The sequence below is a fragment of the Capsicum annuum genome, chromosome 3, assembly GCF_002878395.1.
Source record: "Capsicum annuum cultivar UCD-10X-F1 chromosome 3, UCD10Xv1.1, whole genome shotgun sequence".
Lineage (NCBI taxonomy): Eukaryota > Viridiplantae > Streptophyta > Magnoliopsida > Solanales > Solanaceae > Capsicum > Capsicum annuum.
Window position 1 is genome coordinate 43862254 of NC_061113.1, and position 25515 is coordinate 43887768.

General features: G+C 36.8%; 1 protein-coding gene across 2 annotated transcripts; it reads right to left on the minus strand.

Annotated features, from left to right (window-relative positions):
* Positions 1-1400: 1400 nt before the first annotated feature.
* Positions 1401-6847, minus strand: LOC107853184 (ABC transporter I family member 19). Of its 2 annotated transcripts, none has more exons than XM_016698187.2 (7): positions 6685-6847; positions 6454-6597; positions 5687-5847; positions 4975-5026; positions 2961-3097; positions 2415-2501; positions 1401-2013 (listed from the first exon to the last, which is right to left on the minus strand). In XM_016698187.2, the coding sequence occupies exons 2-7, from the start codon at positions 6587-6589 to the stop codon at positions 1726-1728; spliced, it is 861 nt and encodes a 286-aa protein (XP_016553673.1). In that variant the 5' UTR covers positions 6590-6597; positions 6685-6847; the 3' UTR covers positions 1401-1725. The 2 variants fall into 2 exon arrangements, with proteins under 2 accessions (XP_016553673.1, XP_016553674.1); XM_016698188.2 differs by having other exon boundaries at positions 6712-6841.
* Positions 6848-25515: the final 18668 nt, after the last annotated feature.

The following is a 25515-nucleotide window of genomic DNA, read 5'->3' on the forward strand; positions in this document are numbered from 1 at the left end:
TATTTTCTTTATCTTCTGAATTATTGCATTTATGGTTTGCAAACTTTAAGCTTTCACATGACGTCTTTTAATTTCGAACCCAACAATCAAAACACATGTAAAGTGCTCTTATTAGACATTTGAAGATCATATTTTGAAAAAGTTATTGGGCATTGTTCACAAGCGTCCATTACGTGAATAACTTAATCACATAAAATATGTTTCATATTTTAGTTATACTCATCAATATTAATTGAAACATGCATGAGGTTTTACGTCTTGTTTAGATAATCTGTATAATTTAAAAATATATATTGTATATTTTAAGTGGTTAACTTAGAGATAAGCAATAGACCTTTGAGAACATGTAGTAATAGACGTTTGAGAATATGTGCAGAAATGTTTTCAAAATTTTTGAGTCGGAAAGTGTATGATAGAAACATCTTATTATTTTCACCCACATTTTTCTTGTTCTTGGTTTCTGCCTTATTGTCACTGTTATCGTCTGAACTGTTACATGAGCTCTCGAGTCACTAACCTCAAGTTCTGGCACTTCTTTGGTACTTCTGGATTAATCCTCCTTTTCCACCTCTTTCATGTGCCCATGTTTTTTTGCAATATTTGCAGTACTTGGGAATTCCTTCATATTCTAATTTTTGCATAAAGCTAGTCTGAGGAGAATTTTCGTGCATCAAACTAACAAAGACAAAATCTAATTGAGGTTTAAGGAGATCAATCTTCACCCTCACCTTGGCCATGCTCGACTTAGTTCTTCCTCTTGTGTCCAAATCCATTTCAAGGGGGGTTCTCGACAGAGCTTACAATTTGCTTAACGTATTGCCAAGTATGGATATGAAATGGGAGTTCAGGAAGAACCACCCACACAGGTTCAATCAACAAGTCCACTTCTGGTTTAAAGACTAGTGACCATTTCTGAAGCCACAACTGTTGGCCTTCAATATCGATAACATGTTTTTACCGAACTGTACTGAAATCTTCTTTATTTGTAAAGTCGAGGAAGACATTGTAGCAGTTATCATAAACACCTATCCTAGTCAACCCCCTTAACAGAATTCGTATCTTTGAAATTTGACCTTATACGATCAATCAGAGGTCTTGGTTTGAGATAAGTGCCTCCTAAAGTGTGTTTGCAATCGGCAACCATTATGCCATAGTAGTTGGAGTGACTTTGAAGGCCGGCCAAAAACTTAACACCCCCATTCATGATAGTTGCAAGTTGCAACAAATACCACGAAAACACAGATGTTCAATGTGATGAAATAATTCACCTTTTCGATTTTGATTTGATGAATACACAATCATCTGAAACGTCATCACAGGAATTTCCACAGAAAATATTTTCATGGAAAATAAATTCTCATTAAAATTAATATCTTGACAATGACTATACGCCCGGCAGGTGCAAAATGAAGCGATGAATATTCAGATACGATAAAAATAATATCACGGTGATTGCTGTTAGTCTGTAACACGAAATTGCTTCAGAGTAATACAAATAGAAGAATCGAACACTATAATATACTTGCACTAAAGGCGCATCTTCAGGTCTTCAACACGTAAATTTAACCTGAGTTGCCATAACCCTTACTTCTGAATTTAGCAAAGGGATGTAGCCCATGATAAAAGCAGCATTTCCCAAGCTGTAAACACCGAAAAACCAGCTCTCATCTCTCACTATAGGCAAACCGGCAAGGTTTAATTCGATTCTGGAAACAGAACACGTAATCAACGAAAATACGCCATATGTCTAGATGACTGAAATGGAGAAGAGACAAAAGGGGAGGACTTTTGAACTTTTGGCGGAGCGGGAAGCGGCTTCTTTTTCTCAATCGTGGTCTCAGAACGCAACCAGTTCTCAACTACTGAAAGCAAATTGGGTGCAGACTTCAACTCCGGAAGTTCGGGTAACTTCTCAGACCTCTTCAGAACTCCATCTTGGATGTAAACAAGATCTGTCGCCCATGTCTCCAGTCCATCAAATATATGTGTTGCATAGACAATTGTAGCTCCTCTCTGTGTTATCATGACATAGAACCAGAAAATTAATCTCACCAGAAAATTAATCTTTTTGTCCACCTTCATTTACCAGATCTGTAACACAATAGTATCTAAAGTGGTTTGCCAATATTAATTCCATCAAAGTGGCTTACTAAATTATGTAGTTTTTCAAAATTGCTTAAATGTTCAGGTGACGCTAAGGAAAAATCTGTCACATAAGTGCTGAATGGACATGCAGTCTTGACACTTAAATATGAACGAGCCCACTCCTTCCCCTATCTCAAAAAAGAAAAAAGAGCTACGAGAAAATCCAAGGGGAATATTGAAACATCTGTTCGAAAACCACCCTTGTACTGCTTAAACCCAGTTGGATATCTAGTTCAGCACACATAAGTTCAGAAGAAGACAATGCATACCTGTTCACATTCTTCCTTAAAGAAATCCAACAAATCCATCCTCGCGACAACATCTAAGTCAACTGTGACTTCATCCAGTAAAAGAACCTGGAAGAAAGTGAGTCTCTATTAGCAACAGTCATCAAAGAAGTTAAACCACCCAGCTGATAATTATCAAACTAAGTATGAAAACCACCTCACAGTAAGCATATTGTTTGATTATTGAGCAAGCAACAGATGGATCCTATTATCTCACTTGGGAGGGAACCCCAGATGGACAAAGGAACAGAACTTTTCCAGAGGTGAAAACACACCTCCCTTTTCCTTTTGACTAATGAGACAAATGAAACTCGAAGACAAATAGATATGAAGCCCCCTCCATAAAGAAAAGAAAAATATAAGTGAGAGGCGAGCGATGAGAATGAGCACCAGAACTATTTCTGAAAAATTTAAAATGGTGAGCCTACTGCAAATATGACCAGTATTCTTGGGGGTTGATGCAACCTTGGATCCACAAATTTTCAACTCTGATATGGTCAACTGTGAACCTAGTACATCAAACATTACCTTGTAGGGGTGAAGGAGACCCATGCAGATTTGGACTCTACGCCTCTGACCATCAGATACCTTGTGCATACGCCACTGCAGATCAATATCCAGCAGCTCAATCAACTTTTCTCGCCGAACTGGATCCACTCCTTCAACTAAACCATGACAAAGAAAACAGAAAAAAAATTGAAAATTGTAGCTCGAACACAACAAGTTCACATTTAGCAGAAAATCATATGCAGAATAGTCCTAAAACAGAATGGTGTCAATAAATTAACAACTAGTTAGAGTCATATTAGTTATGGGCTCTGTTAGAATATGAGTAGGAATAGGAATAACATATAAAATCCTACTTGGAAAAGGATTATAATGTAGTGTCCTATTAGGAAAAGGATTGAAATGTATTGTCTATAAATAGAGCCTCAATGTAATAATGTAGTTACAACAATTCAATAATATTCTTCTCATACTTCTCAACATGGTATCTGAGCTTCCACGATCTTGGTAAAGAATCAAAGAGTTTCCGCTGCCGGCGAGCGGCTATCATCCATATATGCCACCTGTCTGAGCTTCCACGATCTTGGTAAAGAATCAAAGAGTTTCTGCTGCCGGCGGGCGGCTATCATCCATATATGCCGCCCGTCTGGCCAATGATTATGTTAGCAAAAGTTGGGTCACTGGCTCACTGTGTATCTTTCTAGTGACTATTTTCTCATATCTTTGCGTAGCACCATACATCTGTCCGCTGACTACTTTTTCATATCTATTTTTCTTAGCACCGTACTACTTCTTTTCGGTAACTATTTCTCATATCTGATTTGCGTAGCACCGTGCATCTTTCCGGACTACTCTCTCATATCTGAGTTGCATAGAACCATGCATCTTTCTGGTGACTCCTCAGATTTAATTTACATAGTTCCGTACGTCTTTTCGGTGACTCCTCAGATCTTTTTCAGTAGGGTCGTGCCATCATTCCGACCCTGCCCATATAATTTCTCTTTTACAGTAGGATCGTGCCGTCACTCCGACCCTACTCATATAATTTCTATTTCTCTATAGGGTCGTGCCGTCATTCCGACCCTACACATATTTCTCCTTTTCAATAGGATCGTGTCATCATTTTGACCCTACCCATATACTTTTTTTTTCCTCAGATTGTAATCACTTTTCAGCCATCAAATCTAATAATCTGGTGTGTGAGCATGTTTCAGCTAAGTTTCCAGTGACTTTCATATTCAAGATCTACTCGTCTCTTGATTTCGAGATGACCCGTATATTTTATACCAGTTTTCGGCAATTTTCCAGCGACACATCGACTTTACGACAATATTTACTACTTTTCGGATCACTTTTTCAATTTGTTCCGTTTCAATTGAGGTCTCTCAGACATTCAAAGCAGTCCTTATCAGTTTTCTTGCAGATATCTTCACCAAGTCCCTCACCGATTCTCATATTAGTTACATCCATAACAAGCTTGGTACATATGTCTTTTATGCACCAGCTTGAGGGGAAGTGTTAGAATATGAGTAGGAATAGGAATAAAGTATAAAATCCTACTTGGAAAAGGACTATAATGTAGTGTCCTATTAGGAAAAGGATTGGAATGTATTGTCTATAAATAGAGCCTCAATGTAATAATGTAGTTACAACAATTCAATAATATTCTTCTCATACTTCTCACAGGCTCCTAGGTCCGAGATAGAATGGTGCAAAATACAAAGGAAATCAGATCGAAATTTTGACACAGACTAAAAGTCTTTAAAGTTAAAGATAATACATGGGTAGTTCCAGTAATAGATGAAATAGTTTAGAGGATCTTGAGAAAGCCTAGATTAGACGGGCCACGAGTGCATGTCAATTTAAGTGATGCCTAAAACTACTATCTTTTCATAGTATGAGTCAATATATATCCTCGTGAATAACATATAACAAGCACTCGGTATTCACGACTCGACAAATTTGACAGAAGATCATTATGTAATACCATCAGGAGATTAAAATGGGAACTTGCAGAAAAAAAGCGATTACAAACCTCCGAATATCATATGTTCAGCCGAAAAATCTCCCTGAAGTGGAACCTCTCCCTGAATTTTGGAAAAAACCAACTCATTTAGAGTAGAAGCTTATTCAACAAAGTCGAAGTTCTATGCTTGGATAAAAATAAAAAGATCAAAAAAAGGAATAGTAAGTTATCATCGAGATAACACAGAAATCTCAACCACAATAACCAGCTTCATTTGCACAATTAGGGATACATGTATAGTTCATCATACAGATACCCAAGTGCAGTTCAGGATTTTATCAGTAGGGTGCGGGGTATAACACTACAATTTCACCCATCACTACTTTATATTGGTGCGAAATTCGTATAAAAACATACCATATATATTTTTTAAAAAGTTGTTAACCTATGTTATTTGTATACTGAAGATATGAAATGAGCTTAAATGAAAAAATGGGAACTGATATGGCTGACTCCAACTTGTTTGGGACTGAGGTGTAGTTGTTTTTGTTCAACTGCGGCATTTGTGCAATGAAGATATGAAATGAGCTTAAATGAAGAAGCGGGAATTCATATAGCCAAGCCCAACTTGTTCGGGACTGAAGCATAGCTGCTCTTGTTCAACTATGGCAATTGGTGCCATATGCTAAATCCACCATGACCACACCCTCAATTTCATGAAACAAAAATCACAAAATTGCAGACATGAAAACCAAGACCAGAAAGTAAATGAAGTACTTACAACAGTGCCGACAGTTTTGCTCCAAGACTCTCCAAGGTAAGCCAGATCACCACTACAGACGAGGTGGGTGTCATGAAAAGCCGAAAAATTCAGCACCCTCACTACCTCTTTTCCACCCACCATATGCTTTCCCGCCAATATCTTCAAAAGGGTTGTCTTCCCTATTCCAAGTTGGAAAAAGTTGAGGCTCACAATTAATTTGAAGATAATGGGTGTAAATTGCAAAACCCAGAGGTTTAGGAGTCACTATGATCGTAACAACAACAACAACAAACCCAATGTAGTCTGGGGAGGATAGGGTGTACGTAAGCCTTAACTCTACCTCGAGGGGGAAAAGAGGCTGTTTCCGGAAGCTAAAAAAATATAGAAGTAAAAAAGGACAAAGAAAATAATAGGAAAAACATAACATAGCATTCAAAAGAAGAGCAATGACCATAACCAAGTAATGCGATAACTGAAGCACAATAAATAACAATTAACAAAAGTAGTAAGACAGGCAACTGTGAGCCAAATGCTACTACTACTGTTATAAACATGTACAATGCATCAACCTATCCCGCTAGGAAACGAGACAACGCCAACTACCATAATCCGCGACTTCATAAACCCTCCTATCTAAGTTCATATCTGCCGCCACGTCCAGTCTAATCACTTCTCCCCAATGTTTCTTCGAACTAACCTCTCACACATTCTCGTCGTACGTATATAAATTTCTACATATGTAAAATTGGAAAATAGTGGTTACAGTAGATGAGAGTAAAGAATACCGGATCCATTAGCACCGAGAAGGAGACATCGAGATCGGGGAGAAATGTTGAGGTTGAAATCGAAAAATATGGGACTTTGGAAATCGTATGAAAATTGCATTCCATTTACTCGAATACTGCTTGATTCTCCCTCCATCTTCTTATCTGTTGTTCAATGAAGTATTGTAAACATTTCGTGGGCCGTATTTTATACCCGGTTTCAAATAGTTAAAGTCACCGTTTGGCGCTTACCGAACTGCTCTCTCAACTGTACCGTACCTTGCTGTTTCTGTTACATCCACAAAGTGCCCCCTCGGTTGGCTACAATTCGACTTAGATCCGATCACTACACTTTTTGGAGCTCCGAATCAAATCTTAATCTTATTTGGTGCATGATGTTATACAGGGTGGGTGTTTGGTATTCAGTTCAGTATTTTTATAATTTGAGCTTAGTAATTCGATAATCGGAAAATGAAAGTAGATACCAAGTATCATATCATTAAATTTCGATTCGGTAATCGATAAATTAAATTTTGGTTCAATACGAAATTTCGTATTATCATATTAAAGTTGGACATGCTTATAGTGATCCTATTTGGTGATAATAGTGGTGATTTCTAACCAATATTTTGAAAAAAAATCAATTTTGTTTGGTAGTTTTACACCTCTGAATACACAGTTTTACATTAGAAAAAATCAATTTTATTTGGTCTTGTTACACGTTGATATGTGTGGCTCAATTAATGAAACACCTTAAAACCTATGTTGTTGTAGTTTGATCCAGCTCCAAGAAGGGGAGAAGTGGATGTAACACGAATAACATTTACATCAAACTGAATGTAAATGTGATGTAAAGTTATAATATTACTTCTTATAAATGTGATGAAGAGCAATATATGTTATGTTGTCTGCCAAGTGCAGAGTTTTTCGATAATTTTCATCTGCTGTTGACATGTGAACACAAGGATTAAGAAGACTTGACCAAGTCCACTTGGTTAAAGCCATATTCTGACCTATGCTAGGAATATTAGAGTTGAGCAAGTGCAACCAGCAATGGTGTTATGTATCATGTCAGGAAGACTTCTTTTCTGTTGTTCCCTTCCACGCCTTAATTTTCAGTCTTAGCATGATATTTTTGTCAAAAATTGTCATATGTTGGTCGCAAAGAAGTTTGTTGTGTAAAGTTAAGAGTCTACTTTATGTCTATATTTAATAGTTCAAAGTTTGCTCGAGCAATATTCACACAAGTATGTGACCTTTGGAGTGTGGATTAGGTATGTGGCCTATGGATCACTTAACTATTATTGGATATTCAGGAAATATCAAATACCAAATGGTAGTAATATTTTTTATCAATCCTGAATCCGAATACCATAATTTTAAAATTTTACTTTCAAATATCAAATTACCAAATATCAATTACCAAATTTTTTTAGTTCAATTCGGTAATTTGATTTTGGATATTTTATACCCACCCCTAATGTTATTTATGTATATTGTCATTTGATTTTAACATTAGAAAAAACATGAATATACAAATTTACTGAGATATTATAAATAAATTTTTATAAAATTGGAAAAGTTATGAGTATGAAAAGGGGCACTTACAGAAAATAACAGATGTTTGAGTAAAATAAGAATATCTTTAGCTAACTTTTCAAACTACAATCCACAATTTCCTCATTCTATCTTTTCTGTCTTTTTCTTTTTAATTTTCTTTTGTTTCTTCAATCTATAGTATCTACTTCTCTTTTTTTTCTTTGTTCGTTTTGTCCTCTTTAGTTTTCTCTTTTTTTTGTTTGTTTTATATTTTTCATATTATTTTATATTTTTAAAAAATATAATTACGTCGAATACAAGTCACGAATGATAATGAAAACATATTAATCACTCATCATATTTGTATTCAAAATAATTTTCTTTTTTTCTTTTTCTTTTACTTTTTGTTTCTTTTTTATTTTCGTTTTCTTTTTTCTTTTTTGATTATTTCGTTTCATTTTTTTCCTCTCTTCTATATCTCTATTTCTCTTTCTTCTTCTTTTTTTCTTTTTCTTTTTTGTATTTTTCTTCTTTTTCGTGTTTTCCTGTTTTTTTCTCTTTTTTTCTTCTTCTTCTTTTATTTTCTACTTTCTTACTTTTTTTCTCTTCTATTTCTAGTTTTTATTTCTCTTTCTTCTTATTTTTGGGTTTCTTTTTCTTTCTCATTTTTTTAATTCTATTTAATTTTTTTTTGTACTTTCAGAAGATATGGCTACGTCGAGCACAAGTTATACAAGCCATGGATGATAACAAAAATACCACAATTGCTTTTTGTATTCACACCATTATTTATATTTTTATATTTATTGATATAATTATATTTGTATTTTTATCTTATAGTTCGCACTTGTATTTATATTTATATTCCATAGTTCTCATTTGTATTTTATAGTTCGCATCATCATTTATATTTTATACAATTTGCACTTGTGTCTTAAAGAACTTTTTTGTATTTGTATTTTATAGTTGACTGCATATTGTATTTGTATTTTGTGGTTTATTTTGTTCGTATTTGTATTCTATTTTCATGGATGCACTTGTATTTCTAAAGGACTATTTTATATTGCATTTGTAAGTTGACCACATGTTGTATTTGTATTTGTAATTTCATTTGTTTGTATTTGCATTTGTAGTCGACAACATCATTTCTATTTTTAAATAATTTGAAAAGAATTATCATTTTTTTTCTACGAATACTTGTATTTATATTCATTGATACAAATTTTATTTTATTGATACAAATTGAACAATACAAATAATAAATTATACAAATACAAATGCTAAATTATACAAATACAAATGTTACATTTGTATCAAAGGATTGTCACGACCCAAATGGCCATGAGTGGCACCCACACTAATCTTCCTATGGGAGAACCATCTATACCGAACCATTACCCAATCACTTAATCAATAGTAAGATGGTATTATTATAAATCAACATAATAACAATAATCCAGGACTAATCATTATTAATGCGAAAGTCAAACGAACTACTTACTAAAACCCCCAAGACCCGAAAGTCATTGTACAAGAATTACTAACAAAGATCATGTCTAAAGAGATATCCAAAATAAAGACTATTTCATTGCCAGAAAAATGGACAAGAACAAATAAGATGACCTATGGCAGCCTGAAGACGGAGTGCTCACCCTTGGATCAAGATCTGTTATCAAACTCTAGAGGTGAGGTCATGTCTGAGCCTCTAGAACACTTTCTGAACTCAACAAAAAAAGAGTACAGGGTAGTATCAGTACAAACCACTATGTACTGGTAGGTATCATAGGCCAACTCAATTTAATAGCACATACACAACATAAATTAAATAATAAGTAAACAGGCATCGTCACATAACAACTATTCAATGAATCAATAATACAATAACAACAGATCAAACAGTGCTCACAAACAAGTCACATAACCATCAAGAGTATCAACCATACTGTAAAAATCCACAAAATCAACACAAATATGTACACATGTTATGGGACTTATTTTTGCCCAAACAATCATGACTTGCAGGGAACAATCTATGTTTATGTACCATACCGGCGTGGTACCCGATCCAATATATACATATCCATACCGGTGTGGTACCCTATCCAATATATACATATCCATACCGGTGTGGTACCCGATCAAACATATACATATCCATACCGACGTGGTACTCGATCCAATATATACACATATCCGTACTGACGTGGTACCCAATCCAACATATACATATCCATACCGGTGTGGTACCCGATCCAATATATACACATATCCGTATCGTCGTGGTACCCGATCCAACATATACATATCCGTACCGGTGTGGTACCTGATCTAATATATACATATCCATACCGGTGTGGTACCCGATCCAACATATACATATCTATACCGGCGTGGTACCCGATCCAATATATAATATCCGTACCGGCATGGTACCCGATCCAATATATACATATTCGCACCAGCGTGGTACCCGATCCAATATATACATATCCGTACTGGTGAGGTACCCGATCCAATATATACACATATCCGTACCGACGTGGTACCCAATCCAATATATACACATATTCGTGCCGACGTGGTACCCGATCCAACATAGATAAGTAATAGCAATATCAAATTTACACTACTTCGCAGCATACAACACGATGTACCAAGTTTACAAGTACACTTAAAGTCATAAGACAATTTCATCAAGTAAAATTTCAATAATCATTTATACACGCATCAACAATCCAAACATCAATATTTTCAAGCATATTCGAATACCAATCAACAAGTATCCAATTTAGGAGCATACACACAATTAATTGAGTCTAAAATTTAATTAAACCATAACCTACCTCAATGTAACGCCTCGAATCTAGTACCCGAAATGCTACACGGTGCTCATAACCCCGAAGGACCACAAGCTAACCCATGACTGATATCTGTAACTAGGAATTACATAATATACTGTATAAATGCGGAAAAAGAATGAAAGGCCATAAGGTTCAAATATCTAATAAAACATAACATCTGAAAATACGGTATATCAATACCAAAATAAAACTGAAATAACTATCTGAACATGCTATAGTTTGAAAGCCTCTAAACTGTCTAAAAACTGTGGAGTTGATGGGATATGTCCCCAACTAACTCTGGACTACTGAAATAATAAAGTAATAAAATAATCACGCTATCTTTGAATGATGAGGACTCACTGCTAGTCTGGCTGCTGAATGTCTGATCTGGATGCTCTGGAGCTCTTACTTTTGAACCTGTGGTATAAAACACCATAGCGCAAATGCGTTAGTACGATTGAATGTACAAGTATGCAAGTGAGGTACGTTGAATGCAAGGGGGTTATATGCATGAAAAATACTAATTAATTGAATAACATGAATGTGAGAACACATACATGAATACGTAAACTGTAACTGAGATCATGACATCACTAAATCTGAATACTGATAACATAAATTTTTGTATAGCTGATATACTATTATCTGAATGCCTGTGTCTGACAGTCCTATTTCTGATGGAACTAGTTGAGTTTCGTACTAACTAGGTAACTGTATCTGACAATCCTGAATTTTGTAGAACTATTTGAGTTCTATTACTGAGACTGAGACTGAGACTGTAACTATGGGAAGTAGTCATCTAACCGACATACCCCAATAAGTTATTATAGCTGAGTTGGGGTCCAATCTGTAACCCCAATTGAAAGGGTGTCAATACCACACCACTGGTAAGGACAAGCTGTGGGTGACCCTTATTTGACAGTGTCCCCAAAAGAGAATGGTGGGACCCTCATCTGACAGTGTTAATCTACCTCATCAACCCTCATCTGTCAGTATTGATGTCTCAACCTATGTTGGCTACATAGTTCTGGAACGCAAGTATTGCTTCTAAGGATCACACCCTCAATTGTCAGTGTGTGCCCTCATCCTTAGGTTCACTCGATGCTAATTCCTACTCCCATCTAAATAGACACTGAAAGATGATTAACTGAACTGAAATGGACTGCATTTATTAAGTTTCGTTGACTGACGGAATACTACTAAGATTACTGAATTTCTAAGATTTTTTAGATTACTGAGATTTCTGAGTTTTCCTAAGTCATGAGTCTGACTGAGTTCTATTGTGCATGGATTGACTGAGAGTATCTTGAAAACTGACACTAGCTCTAGGCACATAACTAAATTGTTGGGTACAAGTATCCCCAGGACTCGATAGCATGAAACTGACAATACATGATATTTTTTGACATATGACCATATTCAATAATTCATAGTACAATCATTGGGGATTTTCATGAAGTATTCGTATGCTATAAGCTTACATATGAATAGGAATGCATGTAAACATATCATAATTTCATAAGCCTAATCTCATGAGTATTACTTCAATCCATTTCAAAGCATAACAATAACATGGGAGTCATATCGAACATAAGGGAGAAACATGGATTCATCAATTTTGGTCACAAATGAGTCATAAGGCATAATTCCTATTCTCTTAGGCATTTTATCAAACATCTTGCATGCATATCTTTAGGCTTAGGCATGAATATTCAAATAATACATCATGACAACATTTTACACTTCCAATGCAAGAATTTCAACCACATACTAACATATTTTCATGATAGTCATTAAAGACTTCAACTTGAAAATCAAACAATAACATAAACATGGGTATAATTCAATACATACTATGGAATCCAAAGTTTATATTTCAAATAGGGTTACTTGAGCTTCATGGGTAAAAGAAACCCATGAATCAACACTTTACATGCCTGGATGGATGATTTCTTGAAGATTGGTGGAGAAAAACTTAAATTCTTGACTTGGGATTAAACACCTAGGGTTTCTTATTCTTGGGGATTGATCTTTGAGAGAAACCCTAATTGGTGTTGTGGATAAATAAAAAAGTTATGAGCTCTGGTCTGGTATAATTATGGGTTAAAATGGGTGGAAAAAGACCCAAATACCCTTTTAAAAATAGCTTAAAATTTTTGATTGAAAGTGGCGACAGTTTGGGCGACGGTCCGTCGATAGCTCGATGGTCCGTCGGTCCTGACCATTGCATTTGGCCAGAATCTAAACTTTTTGCCTTGCCTGCGACGGTTTGGGCAACGATCCGTCGGTCTTGGCCGTCGCACTTGACCAGAATTCGGATTCACTGCCTTAGTCACGACGGCTTGGGCGATGGTCTGTCGCTAGCTTGATGGTCCGTCGGCCTAACCGTCGCTTCTGGGCAGTTCCAACAGTTCTCTATTAAACGTCCATAACTTTTTACTCCAATACCGGATTTGGACAAAACTGGCATCGTGGGAAAGCTAATTCAATTTTCCACATGATAAAAAGTCAAAATTGGTGAAATTCTATTAGATTTAAACATTAATTATTTAGGAAGTCATCACTAGCTCTTCTGGAGACTAGATTTGACTTAAAGAAAGTTTGAGGTATTACAATATCTCTCTCTTGGGAACATTCGCCCTCGAATAGGACTGACTAGACTGGGAAAGCTAATAGACTGATCTTACTTAAGGGACGTGAATATTTTAGCATGTCTATATGATTGGAACTTCTGATTTACTGAAATCTCATACTGAATATGCATGTCTGATGCATGGATATATGATGGATAGTCTTCATGAATACATGACTGAAATTGCTAAGAAGCTGAGTTTCTCGTGAAGAGAATGCATATCTGATGCATAAATACGCGACTGACATGATACTTGAACATATGACTGGATATGCAAAGGTATTTGATACTAAGTTTATAACTGAAATATGAACATGAAACTGAATAAGCTTAAGGAAAACTATTACCTTGGGCTGATTCTGAGTTTGCGGAGAAGAGGTGAGGGTACTTGGTCCACATGTCTGCTTCTTCTTCCCAAGTAGCTCCCTCAACGGACTAATTCCGCCAAAGAACTTTGACTAGAGGGACTTCTTTGTTCCTCAGTCTGTGAGTCTGGTAGTCAAGAATTTTGACTGGAATTTCTTCGAAAGAAAGGTTATTCTGAATGTCTAAGCCCTCTACCAGGACTACAACTGTTGGGTCACCTATGCACTTATTTAGCAAGGAGACATGGAACAATGGATGAACTGAGGCTAGATTTGAAGGCAATTCAAGCTTATAAGCTACCTTACCAAAAGGACTGAGAATTTTAAAGGGATCGATATATCGGAAACTGAGCTTTCCCTTCTTGCCGAATCACTTTAATCTCTTCATGGGAGAGATTTTCAAGTACACATAATTATCAATCTCAAACTCGATATCCTTTCTGCGCACATCTGCATATGATTTCTATCAGCTATGAGTTGTCTTAAGCCGTTCTCTGATCAACTAAACTTTATCTAAGATGTCAAATACCAAGTCAGGCCTTACTACTGCGGCCTCACCCACTTCAAACCAACCAATTGGAGATATGCACCTACTACATAGAGAGCTTCGAATGAAACAACCTAAATACTGGAATGATCATTGTTGTTGTATGCACACTCAATCAAAGGCAAGTGGTCATCCCAACTCCCCTTGAAATTAATTGCACACGCCCATCGTATATCTTTCAAGGTTTGAATGGTCCTTTCTGCTTGACTATCTGTCTGAGGATGAAAGGCTATCCTGAGGTGAACTTGGGTACCAAAACCCTTTTGGAATGCTTTATAGAAGTGAGAGGTGAATTGGGTACCTTTATCTGAAATAATAGACAACGGAACACCGTGCAATCTAACCAACTCCCTGATATAGAGTTTGGCGTAATCCTCAGCTGAATAAGAGGTATGGACTGGAAGAAAATAAAATGATTTGGTCATCCTATTTACAATGACCCAAACTGAATCATGCTGACGACGAGTACGAGGAAAACCCATTAGAAAGTTCATGTTCACTTCTTCCCACTTCTAAGTAGGAATATTGAATTCCTGCATGGACCTACTAGGCTTATGATGCTCTATCTTAACCCACTGACATATAAAGCACTTAGCCACAAACTATACAATATCTCTCTTTATCCCACTCCACCAATAGATCTCTCATAAGTTGCGGTACATCTTAGTGGCCCCTGGATGAATAGAGTAGCGAACACCATGCACGTCTGCAAGAATTTGTTGCCTCAAGTCACTTACACCTGGAACACACAGACGACCCTGACAACAGAGAACACCATCTTTCACTTAGGAGAAAACCTCTACCTTCTGATCTCGGACCAACTCTTTCAATATAACAAGACTAGGATCTCTATCTTACTTTTCTTTCACCTCGGATACTAGAGATGATTCTGAACTATTCTGAACCCATATACTACCTTATGTTGAATCAACTAAGCGGACACCTAGTCTGTAAACTGATGGACTTCCTGAGCTAACTTTTTTTACTGTCCTCAACATGAGCAACACTATCCATAGACAGTCTACTAAGAGCGTCGGCCACTATATTGGCCTTGCCCAATTGATAAAGGATACTCATGTCATAATCTTTCAAGAGTTCTAACCACCTTCTCTGGCGAAGATTAAATTCTTTCTGAGAAAAGACATACTGAAGGATCTTATGATCTGTGAATACATCTATATGAACACCGTATAAGTAATGCCTCCAAATCTTTAAGGTAAAAACTACGGCTATTAACTCAAGATCATGAGTAGGATAGTTCTTCTCATGGGGTTTAAGTTACCTGGAGGCATAGGTTATGACCTTACCATGTTGCATGAGAACACAACCCAAACCCACTCTAGATGCATCACAGTACACCACAAACCCATCTAAACCATCTGGAAGAGCTAAAACTGGGATGAGGTGAGTCGAGTCTTCAACTTCTGAAAACTCTTCTCGCAAGGATCTGACCAATAGAACTTGACTTTCTTCTGAGTCAATCTAGATATAGGGGATGCAATAGAACAAAATCCCTCAACAAACCATCTGTAATAGCTAGCCAAACCTAAGAAACTCCTGATATCAGATGAAGAGATAGGGCGAGGCTAGTTTCTTACCGCTTCGGTCTTTTAAGAATCAACTCTAATGCCATCACCGGAAATAATATGACCAAGTAATGCTACTACCTTAGCCAAAACTCGTATTTACTGAATTTGGCAAATAATTGATGATTTCTAAGAGTCTGCAACACTATTCTGAGATGGTTTGCATGATCTTGCTTTCTATGGGAATAGACAAGAATATCATTTATGAAAACTATGACAAACATGCCCAAGTACTGCTTGAACACATGGTTCATCAAGTCCATGAAAGCTGTTGGGGCATTGGTAAGACCAAAGAACATGACTAAGAATTTGAAGTGATCATTCAGAATATCACATTCGCTGATCCTGAGCTGATGATAGCCTGATCTGAGGTCTATCTTAGAAAAATAGCTGGAACCCTGAAGTTGATCGAACAAGTCATCGATTCTGGGAAGTGGATACTTGTTCTTGATGGTGACTTTATTGAGCTGACGGTAATCTATACACATTCTGAGAGAACTGTCTTTCTTGCACATGAATAAGACTGGTGCACCCCACGGAGACACACTGGGTCTGATGAAACCCTTATCTAGGAGATCCTTCAACTGATCTTTCAATTCTTTGAGTTTTGCTGGTGTCATTCTGTATAGAAGAATAGATATAGGCTGAGTATTTGGAAGAAGATCAATGCTGAAGTCTATTTTCCTTTCGAGAGAAATTCCTAGAAGATCTTTGGGAAAGACATTTGAGTATTCGTTCACTATTGGGACTGATTCCAGACTGGGAGTTTTGGAACTAGTGTCCTTAACTCAAACAAGATGATAGACACATCCCTTAGATATCATTTCCATGCCCGAAGGTAGGAAATAAGCTGACCTCTGAACGCTGAAATACTACCCCTTCACTCTAGGATAGGTTCATTCAGAAACTAAAACTGGACCACTCTATTTCTGTAGTCGACTGTGGCATAGCAGGAATGAAGCCAATCCATGCCGAGAATGACATCAAAATCAGTCATCTATAATTCGACCAAGTCTGCTGATGTGACTTTCTGAGATACCATAATTGGATTGAGAAGGGCTCTGCTAGAATTTCAGGACTGACTCTGAAATCAACTACTATATAGGGAGTAATAAAAGACAAAGAAGCTCCTGGATTTAGCAAGGTATAAACATGTACATAAAAAATCTGTAACGTACCAGTGACCACATCAGGAGAATTTTCCTGATCCTATCAGGACTGGATAGCATAAAGTCTATTTGGGAGTTGCCCACTGGTTGTGCTGGAAGTGGTACCCTGCTGATCCGGGTGATCAGACTGAACTGAGGAACGATTCTGCTGACCCTGAAATCCTGACTGGGGACAATCTCTAACTTTGTGGCCTAGCTTGCCACATTTTAAACACATATCACTACCAGCTCTGCAAATACCCTTGTGGTTTTTACCATAAGTCTGATAAAGAAGATTGGTTCGGGCACTGCTAAAGCTACCCTAAGACTTAGAGCCTAGCGCCTTATCTTTGTTACCCTCCCTGAACTTAGGAATTGGAGCGCTGGCTGAGAAAGGAGCTGGAATGGATGACTTTAGGTGGAACTGAGAACGGTTACCACCTTCTGACTTAGGCTGATTAAAGTTGAAGCTATCGGTCTTTGCTCTCTTATTCTGCTTTTCCCTCATCTTAATCTTCTGCTCTTATATCTGTTGAGCATGGATCATAAGCCTGGCTATGTCTATCTTACTAATTAAAATTATAGATCTGCACTCATTGACCACACTATCATTCACCCCAGAAATAAACTTACTTATCTTAGCCTGCTATCTGCCACTACATGAGGAGCACATCTAGCTAATTGAGTAAATTTAAGAGAATACTCTTTCACTATCATGTTTCCCTGCCTGAGCTTGATAAACTCTAACACTTTAGCTTCCCTCAGCTCTAGGGGAAGAGTCTATCAAGAAAAGCAGTGGCAAACTCCTCCCACTCTATAGGCCCTGCGTCACTAACCCTCTCTGTTTTCCACTGTTTGAACCATGTGTGAGCCACATCCTGCAACTAATATACAGTTAGCTCAGCACTCTCAATGACTGATACCCCCATGATATTTGTAACCTTCTGAACCTGATCAAGGAATTCCTAAGGGTCCCCGTCTGACTTAGACCCAAAAAAGGATGGAGGATTCATTTGGGTGAAGTCCCGAATCCTAGCTGCAACTGAATTCACCACTGGGTTGGTCGGAATGACAGTTGGTCGTTCATTCTGGGCAGCAACTGAATTAGCAAGAATAGTGAATGCAGCTCTGAACTCTGCATGAGAAACATGTTCGTCCAAGGGATCTGCTTGGACAGACTGAGGGGCTGACTGATTTTTGTTACTTCTCTCGGGAGGCATATTCTGTAGAAGAAAGGGAGCAACGAATTAGACTGAGAGTTAAATTTGAGTTCATGCTCACAGGCACAACATGAATAATGAAGAAGGGAAACTGTTCCTAAAACATCTTATAGCCTCCAGTACATAAATGTAGCGCGCAATACACCCATGCACAACACTCTACTAGATGCAGCTTTCAGACATCCTAGGATACTATTGAATCTTAGGCTCTGATACCAAGTTTGTAATGCCCCGAATCTGGTACCCGAAATGCTACACGGTGCTCATGACCCCAAAGGACGACAAGCTAACCCATGACTAATATCTGTGATTGGGCACTGCATAATATACCGTATAAATACAAAAAATGCTGAAAGACCATAAGGTTCAAATATCTGATAAAAAGATAACATCTGTAAATATGGTATATCAATACCAAAACAAAACTGAAATAACTGTCTGAACATGTTATAGTCTGGAAGCCTCTAAACTATCTAAAAACTACGGAGTTGATGGGACATTCCCCAACTAACTCCGGAGTACTAAAATAATAAACTAATAAACTAATCACGCTATCCTCAAATGATGAGGACTCACTACTAGTCTGGCTGCTGAATGTCTAATCTACTAAGGATGCTCTGGAGCTCGTACTTCTGAACCTATGGTATAAAACACCATAGCACAAATACGTCAGTACAATTGAATGTACTGGTATACAAGTGAGGTAGGATGAATGCAAGGGGTTTATAAGCATGAACAATACTAACTGATTGAATAACATGAACGTGAGAACATATGCATGAATACGTGAACTGTAACTGAGATCATGACATCACTAAATCTGAATACTGATAACATAAATTTTTGTATAACTGATATACTATTATCTGAATGTCTGTGTCTGACAGTTCTATTTCTGATGGAACTAGTTAAGTTTTGTACTAACTGGGTGACTATATCTGACAATCCTTAATTCTGTAGAACTATCTGGGTTCTATTACTGAGACTGAGACTGAGACTGTAACTGTCGGAAGTCGTCATCTAACCGACATACCCTAAATAAGTTATTATAGCTGAGTTGGGGTCCAATCTATAACCCTAATTAGAAGGGAGTCAATACCGCGCCACTAGTAAGGACAAACTATGGGTGACCCTCAAATGATAGTGTACCCAAAAGAGAACGGTGGGACCCTCATCTGACAGTGTTAATCCACCTCATCACCCCTCATCTATCAGTATCGATATCTCAACCTATGCTGGCTACATAGTTCTGGAACGCAAGGATTGCTTCTAAGGATCACACCCTCAACTGTCTGTGCGTGCCCTCATCCTTGGGTTCACTCGGTGCTAATTCCTACTCCTATCTAAATATATACTGAAACATGATTAACTGAACTGAACTAGACTGCATTCATTGAGTTCCGTTGAGTGACGAAATACTACTGAGATTACTAAATTTATGAGATTTCTTAGATTACTGGGATTTCTGAGTTTTCCTGAGTCATGAGTCTGAATGAGTTCTACTGAGCATGGCTTGACTGAGAGTATCTTGAAAACTGACACTGGCTTTAGGCACACAGCTAAATTATCGGGTACAAGTACCCTCAGGACTCGATAGCATGAAACTGACAAGATATGACACTTTTTGACATATGACCATAGTCAATAATTCATAGTACAATCATTAGGGATTTTCATGAAGCATTCACATGTTATAAGCTTACACATGAATAGGAATGCATGTAAACATATCATAATTTCATAAGCCTAATCTCATGAGCATTACGTCAATCCATTACAAAGCATAACAATAACCTGGGAGTCATATCAAACATAAGGGAGAAAAATGGATTCATCAATTTTGGTCACAAATCAGTCATAAGGCATAATTCCTATTCTTTTAGGCATTTTATTGCATATATATCTTTAGGCTTAGGCATGAATATTGAAATAATACATCATGGCAATATTTTACACTTCCAATGCAAGAATTTCAACCACATACTAACATATTTTCATGATAGTCATTAAAGACATCAACTTGGAAATCAAACAACAACATAAACATGGATATAATTCAATTCATACCATGGAATCCAAAGTTTTTATTTCAAATAGGGTTTCTTAAGCTTCATGGGTGAAAGGAACCCATGAATCAACACTTGACATACCTAGATGGATGATTTCTTGAAGATTGGTGGAGGAAAGCTTGAATCCTTGACTTGGGATTAAACACCTAAGGTTTCTTATTCTTGCAGATTGATCTTTGAGAGAAACCCTAATTTGGTGTTGTGGATGAATAAAGAAGTTATAAGCTCTGGTCTGGTATAATTAGGGGTTAAAACAGGTGGAAAAAAAACTCAAATACCCTTTGAAAAATAGCTTAAAATCATTGATCGGAAGTGGCGATGGTTTGGGCGACGGTCCTTCGCTGGCTCGACGGTCTGTCGGTCCTGACCGTCGCATTTGGCTAGAATCTGAACTTTCTGCCTTGTCTGTGACGATTTGGGCGATGGTCCCTCGCTAGCTCGATGATCCATCAATCCTGGCCGTCGTACTTGATCAGAAGTTAGGTTCACTGCCTTAGTCGCGACGGTCCGTCGGCCTGACCATCGCTTCTGGGCAATTCCGACAGTTCTCTGTAAAACGTCCATATCCTTTTACTCCGATATCGAATTTGGATAAAATTGGTATCGTTGGAAAGCTGATTCAATTTTCCACATGATAAAAAGTCAAAATTAGGGAAATTCTATTGAATATTAATCATTTAGAAAGTCATCACTAACTCTTCTAGAGACTAGATTTGACTTAAAGAAAGTTTGGGGTATTACATTCAACCAATGAATCCAAATATAGTTAGTCCGCAAGCGCCTTGCCCTTTCTCAAAGTTCCGAAATGATCAAAATTTGTTCCAATATTTAATTCCATAAAAATACGAATCTAATGACACCCGTCTTATAAATCCTTACTCTAAAAACCTAAACCAATAACCTAATTTATCCACAACGATAACTGATTCCATAGGAAAAGCTAACAGTGGACTACACCACTTTCAATTCACTGGAAACATGGTTTTCATGTCAATTTCACCTTTCTGACAATCATTAGCATTTTATTTGTAATACTCTATAATCAAGAACAAAAGAAAAAGTAAAATAGCCCATAACATTACTTTGGTCGTTATTGACTTTTCCAGTGGGCAATTCTCCATTAAACTCTAGCATCTATACTAATTAACTATAATACTATTACTATAAAAAGTCTACCAACTCTATAATTGGAAAATCCAACTAACCAATAGTAATTATAATATGATATATTTGGTAATTCTATAATAAAGCATGAGAATTCATATTCTCGTTAATCTTAATTCATGCATTATTCCCATTAACTAGTAGTATCCACTGTGTATACCCAGACCACTCGTCTTCATCACATGTATCCAATTAATTAAAAAAATAATTAACTTACAGGGATCTTAGATCTCACCTGAAATTGTAGAAGGCCTTTCAACGAGGATGAAGAAAATACTAATAACTGTTGTGCTACTCTACCTCCCAACTTCTGATGTTATTAATAAATAGGGCAAATCCTACCTAATTAAGTTCACTTTTGTATTGGCCCCATAAGTAAATAAACTAAAACTTTTGCCCTCTAATTTATTAACTAAATAATTATTTAAAATACTCAACACTTCCAAACACCTCAAGAATTGATATTACTCATCCCGTAAGTCATAATTCACGTATACCAACTATGGAGAGAAATAAAATAAGATAGACGAGAAAATTTTATAAACAATCGGGAGTGTCGTTACATCAGATACCAATTAAACAATCGTTCGTACCTGAACGAACAAACAAGAGACAAGAAGGGAAAACAAGGCATTGTCTAAATCAGCAAAAAGATGTGGATACTTGCTACGCATGTCTGCTTTGGTCTCCCAAGTGGCCTCCTAAATAGGACTTTTCTTCCACTGGACCTTCACAGACGCAATCTTCTTAGTCCTTAACTTACGGACAGCCAAATACCTAGTCGAACCTTTGTGTAACCCCATTGCCCCAGACTCAGAAGGTTTAATCTGTATACAATAAGACAAGACATATTCTTCACCCATATATATGCAATCGTCCTATACCGGCTGATAAATATAGGTGCATACTGGTGATAGGCGATACGCATGCAGGAATGAATGCAAAGTACACAATCAATATCACGACTCATCATAATTGTCCTCATCAGGACCATCATCATCGTAATCAACCTCCGGCCTTGCCGAATATCAACATATCATCAAAAGTATCCTCCGCCCTTGTCGAGTATCAACATATTATAAATATATCATCCGGCCTTGTCGGGTATCAACATCATCACAACAGAATTGTCCGGCCTTGTTGGGTATAACCATATCATCATAATAGTCATTACCGGATAACATACACTAAAATACTCATAAAAAATAGTCATATCACCACAGAATATCTATCTAGTCAATACTTTCCAACTACTCATTATTAGATAACCAACACTTATTATAATAGAATCACTAGTTCGCTAGTCATCACATAACCTCTAGTTATTAGCCTAAACATTATCCTTCACATAATCCTTATTCACGGGATAGCAACTAACCACTATTTATTTAATAGCCAACATCTAACATCAAGTCAAGGTTCATCACTAGACCAAAACCGTCATTTATCCACCATTAATTATTATCAACTAATCATCCTATATCCGTTAATCATTACTAGACAACACATTACAACTTGTCACCTAACCACCTTTTATTAACTGACACCATTCATTATCTAACCGTCGTTCACCAACTAATTCTTGCTTAACTATTCATTAGTTAACCATTTAGCAACTATTCCAAGTTATTATCTAGTCACCTCTTATTACCAACATCTTTTATTATCTAGCCTTATTAACACACAACTCCTCGTTTATCAACTAATCGACATCACGGACTTAGTCATCAATACCAACTAATCTTCACCTATGCTAGATCCGACCTCACCATAAGTCACGCATTAACCATCGTTAGCTACCATGCTTTAACTAAGGAAGATTCATTAACTAAAACATTAGATTCCTAGGCATCACCAGTACCCAATCAATAAAGTCTAAGCAACATACCGCATCTTCCTTCGTCCCATACCGAAGAGATGTGTATACAAATATATATGTATTCATAAACTATAATCATATACTTCACACTGATAAACGCTCCTCGAATATTAAAACATTATCATAGCACAACCCTTGGCCCATCAATTTATCCAAAATAGTCACAACATCTTAATCACGGCCTTAGGCCCATATACATATCCAAAACTTATATCGATAATTATATTTATAAGCCGTAGCATATCTCTAATCGTCTTACATATATGACGTATCTCACATATTGGAGGCATAATATAGATAGACATGTAATCATCTATAGGGTATCTTATATCGATAGGTCACATACATAATGACTACGAGGAATATCACCTCTCTAGGACAATTTGCATAGCTAAGAGGAACATCGTCTCTATTGGTCCAACAATCATGACTAAGGGAAATAGCAACTCTATGTGACAATCATTAAGTCTAAGAGAAAATAGCATCTCTATAGGACACATAGAGTGTCAAGGAGGAATATCATCTCTAAATGCCCAATAACACTTCCACAAGAAGTGTTATAACCACAATTCAAAAGCCACATTCCGAGAACATCAATACAAGTACCAAGTTACAAAGTAACCTTAAGCTAAGCTTTACTAGCCTTGTCTATGTCTAACATCTGCAACTAAGTCCACAAAACTTAACACAAGTTTAGGCCTAAGTGGGCCAGACGATCCCACTTCTAATTCTCAATTTCCATAATTAGTCACACTATGCCCCAAACTAGGCTAAGGTATCCAGTTCATCTTCTAGATGTCAAGTAAGTCATATTCAAGCCTAAGATAACAACTTCGACTAGAAATAAGGGTACTCAAGTCAACTATACCCAACTTATGGTTTCAAGACTACCACACTAACCCAAAAAGGCTAAATATACAAATCATGCTTTAAATACTAAAACCACATCCCAAACATAGGTTTACATCATAACCACACTTCAACTAAACTAAACTAGAGAGGAAAAGCAATAGAATTCAAAAGGGGTATAAACATGCCATTTTACGGGTCCCTAGCCTGCATCTAAACTCTAAACATCAATAATCGAGGCCAAGTCATCCTACTCATAATCAAGCCTAACATCCATATCCACGCACAACATATATCACACATCATCTAAGAAGAAAAATAGACAAAAGCCTACTAGAACCCATACTTAAAAAACTTTGCATTAAGCTTTTTCTCTTCTAACAAACCCAAAATAATCCTTAAGTGATTCTAATGTTCCTTTTTACTCTTAAAATAACCAGAACTATAAAGACAATCACGAAAGAATTCAAGTAGGATTTAAATATATCATTCATCAAACTCATGAAAGCAGTTGGGAAATTAGTCAGCCAAAAAAAACATCACAAGAAACTCCTAATGCCCATACTGAATTCGAAAAGCAGTCTTTGGAATATCGTCAGGCCGAATTTTAAGATGATGATACCCGGATCTCAAATCAATTTTAGAAATATGAATACACTCTGCAACTGGTCAAATAAATCATCAATACGGGGCAAAAGATATTTATCACGAAATGTAACTTGTTCAACTGCCTATAGTCTATACACTTAAGAAGGCTACCATCATTCTTCTTCACAAATAAGAAAGGAGCACCCCATGAAAAGGAATTCGAACGGATAAAATCCTTACTCAACAAATCATGCAACTAAGTCTTTAGCTCCCTCAACTCAGTTGGAGCTATCCTATAGGGAGAAATAGAAATAGGACGGATACCTGGCTCGAGATCAATATAGAAATCAATGTCATGGCTTAGTGGCATACCAGGCAAATCTTCAGGAAAAATTTCTTGGAATTGACACACTACAGAAACTAACTCAATAGATGGCAAATCTACGGAAGTATCCCGAAGATGTGCTAGGAAGGCCAAACAACCCCTTCCAATAAACCTATTTGAACGCAGAAAGGGAATAAGTTTCATTGGAGTAGAACTATAATCACCCTTCCACTCAAGTCTATCCATTCCCAGCATAGCCATAGTCACGGTCTTAGCATGACTGTCCAGTATAACATGATACAGAGACAACCAACTCATACCTAAAATTA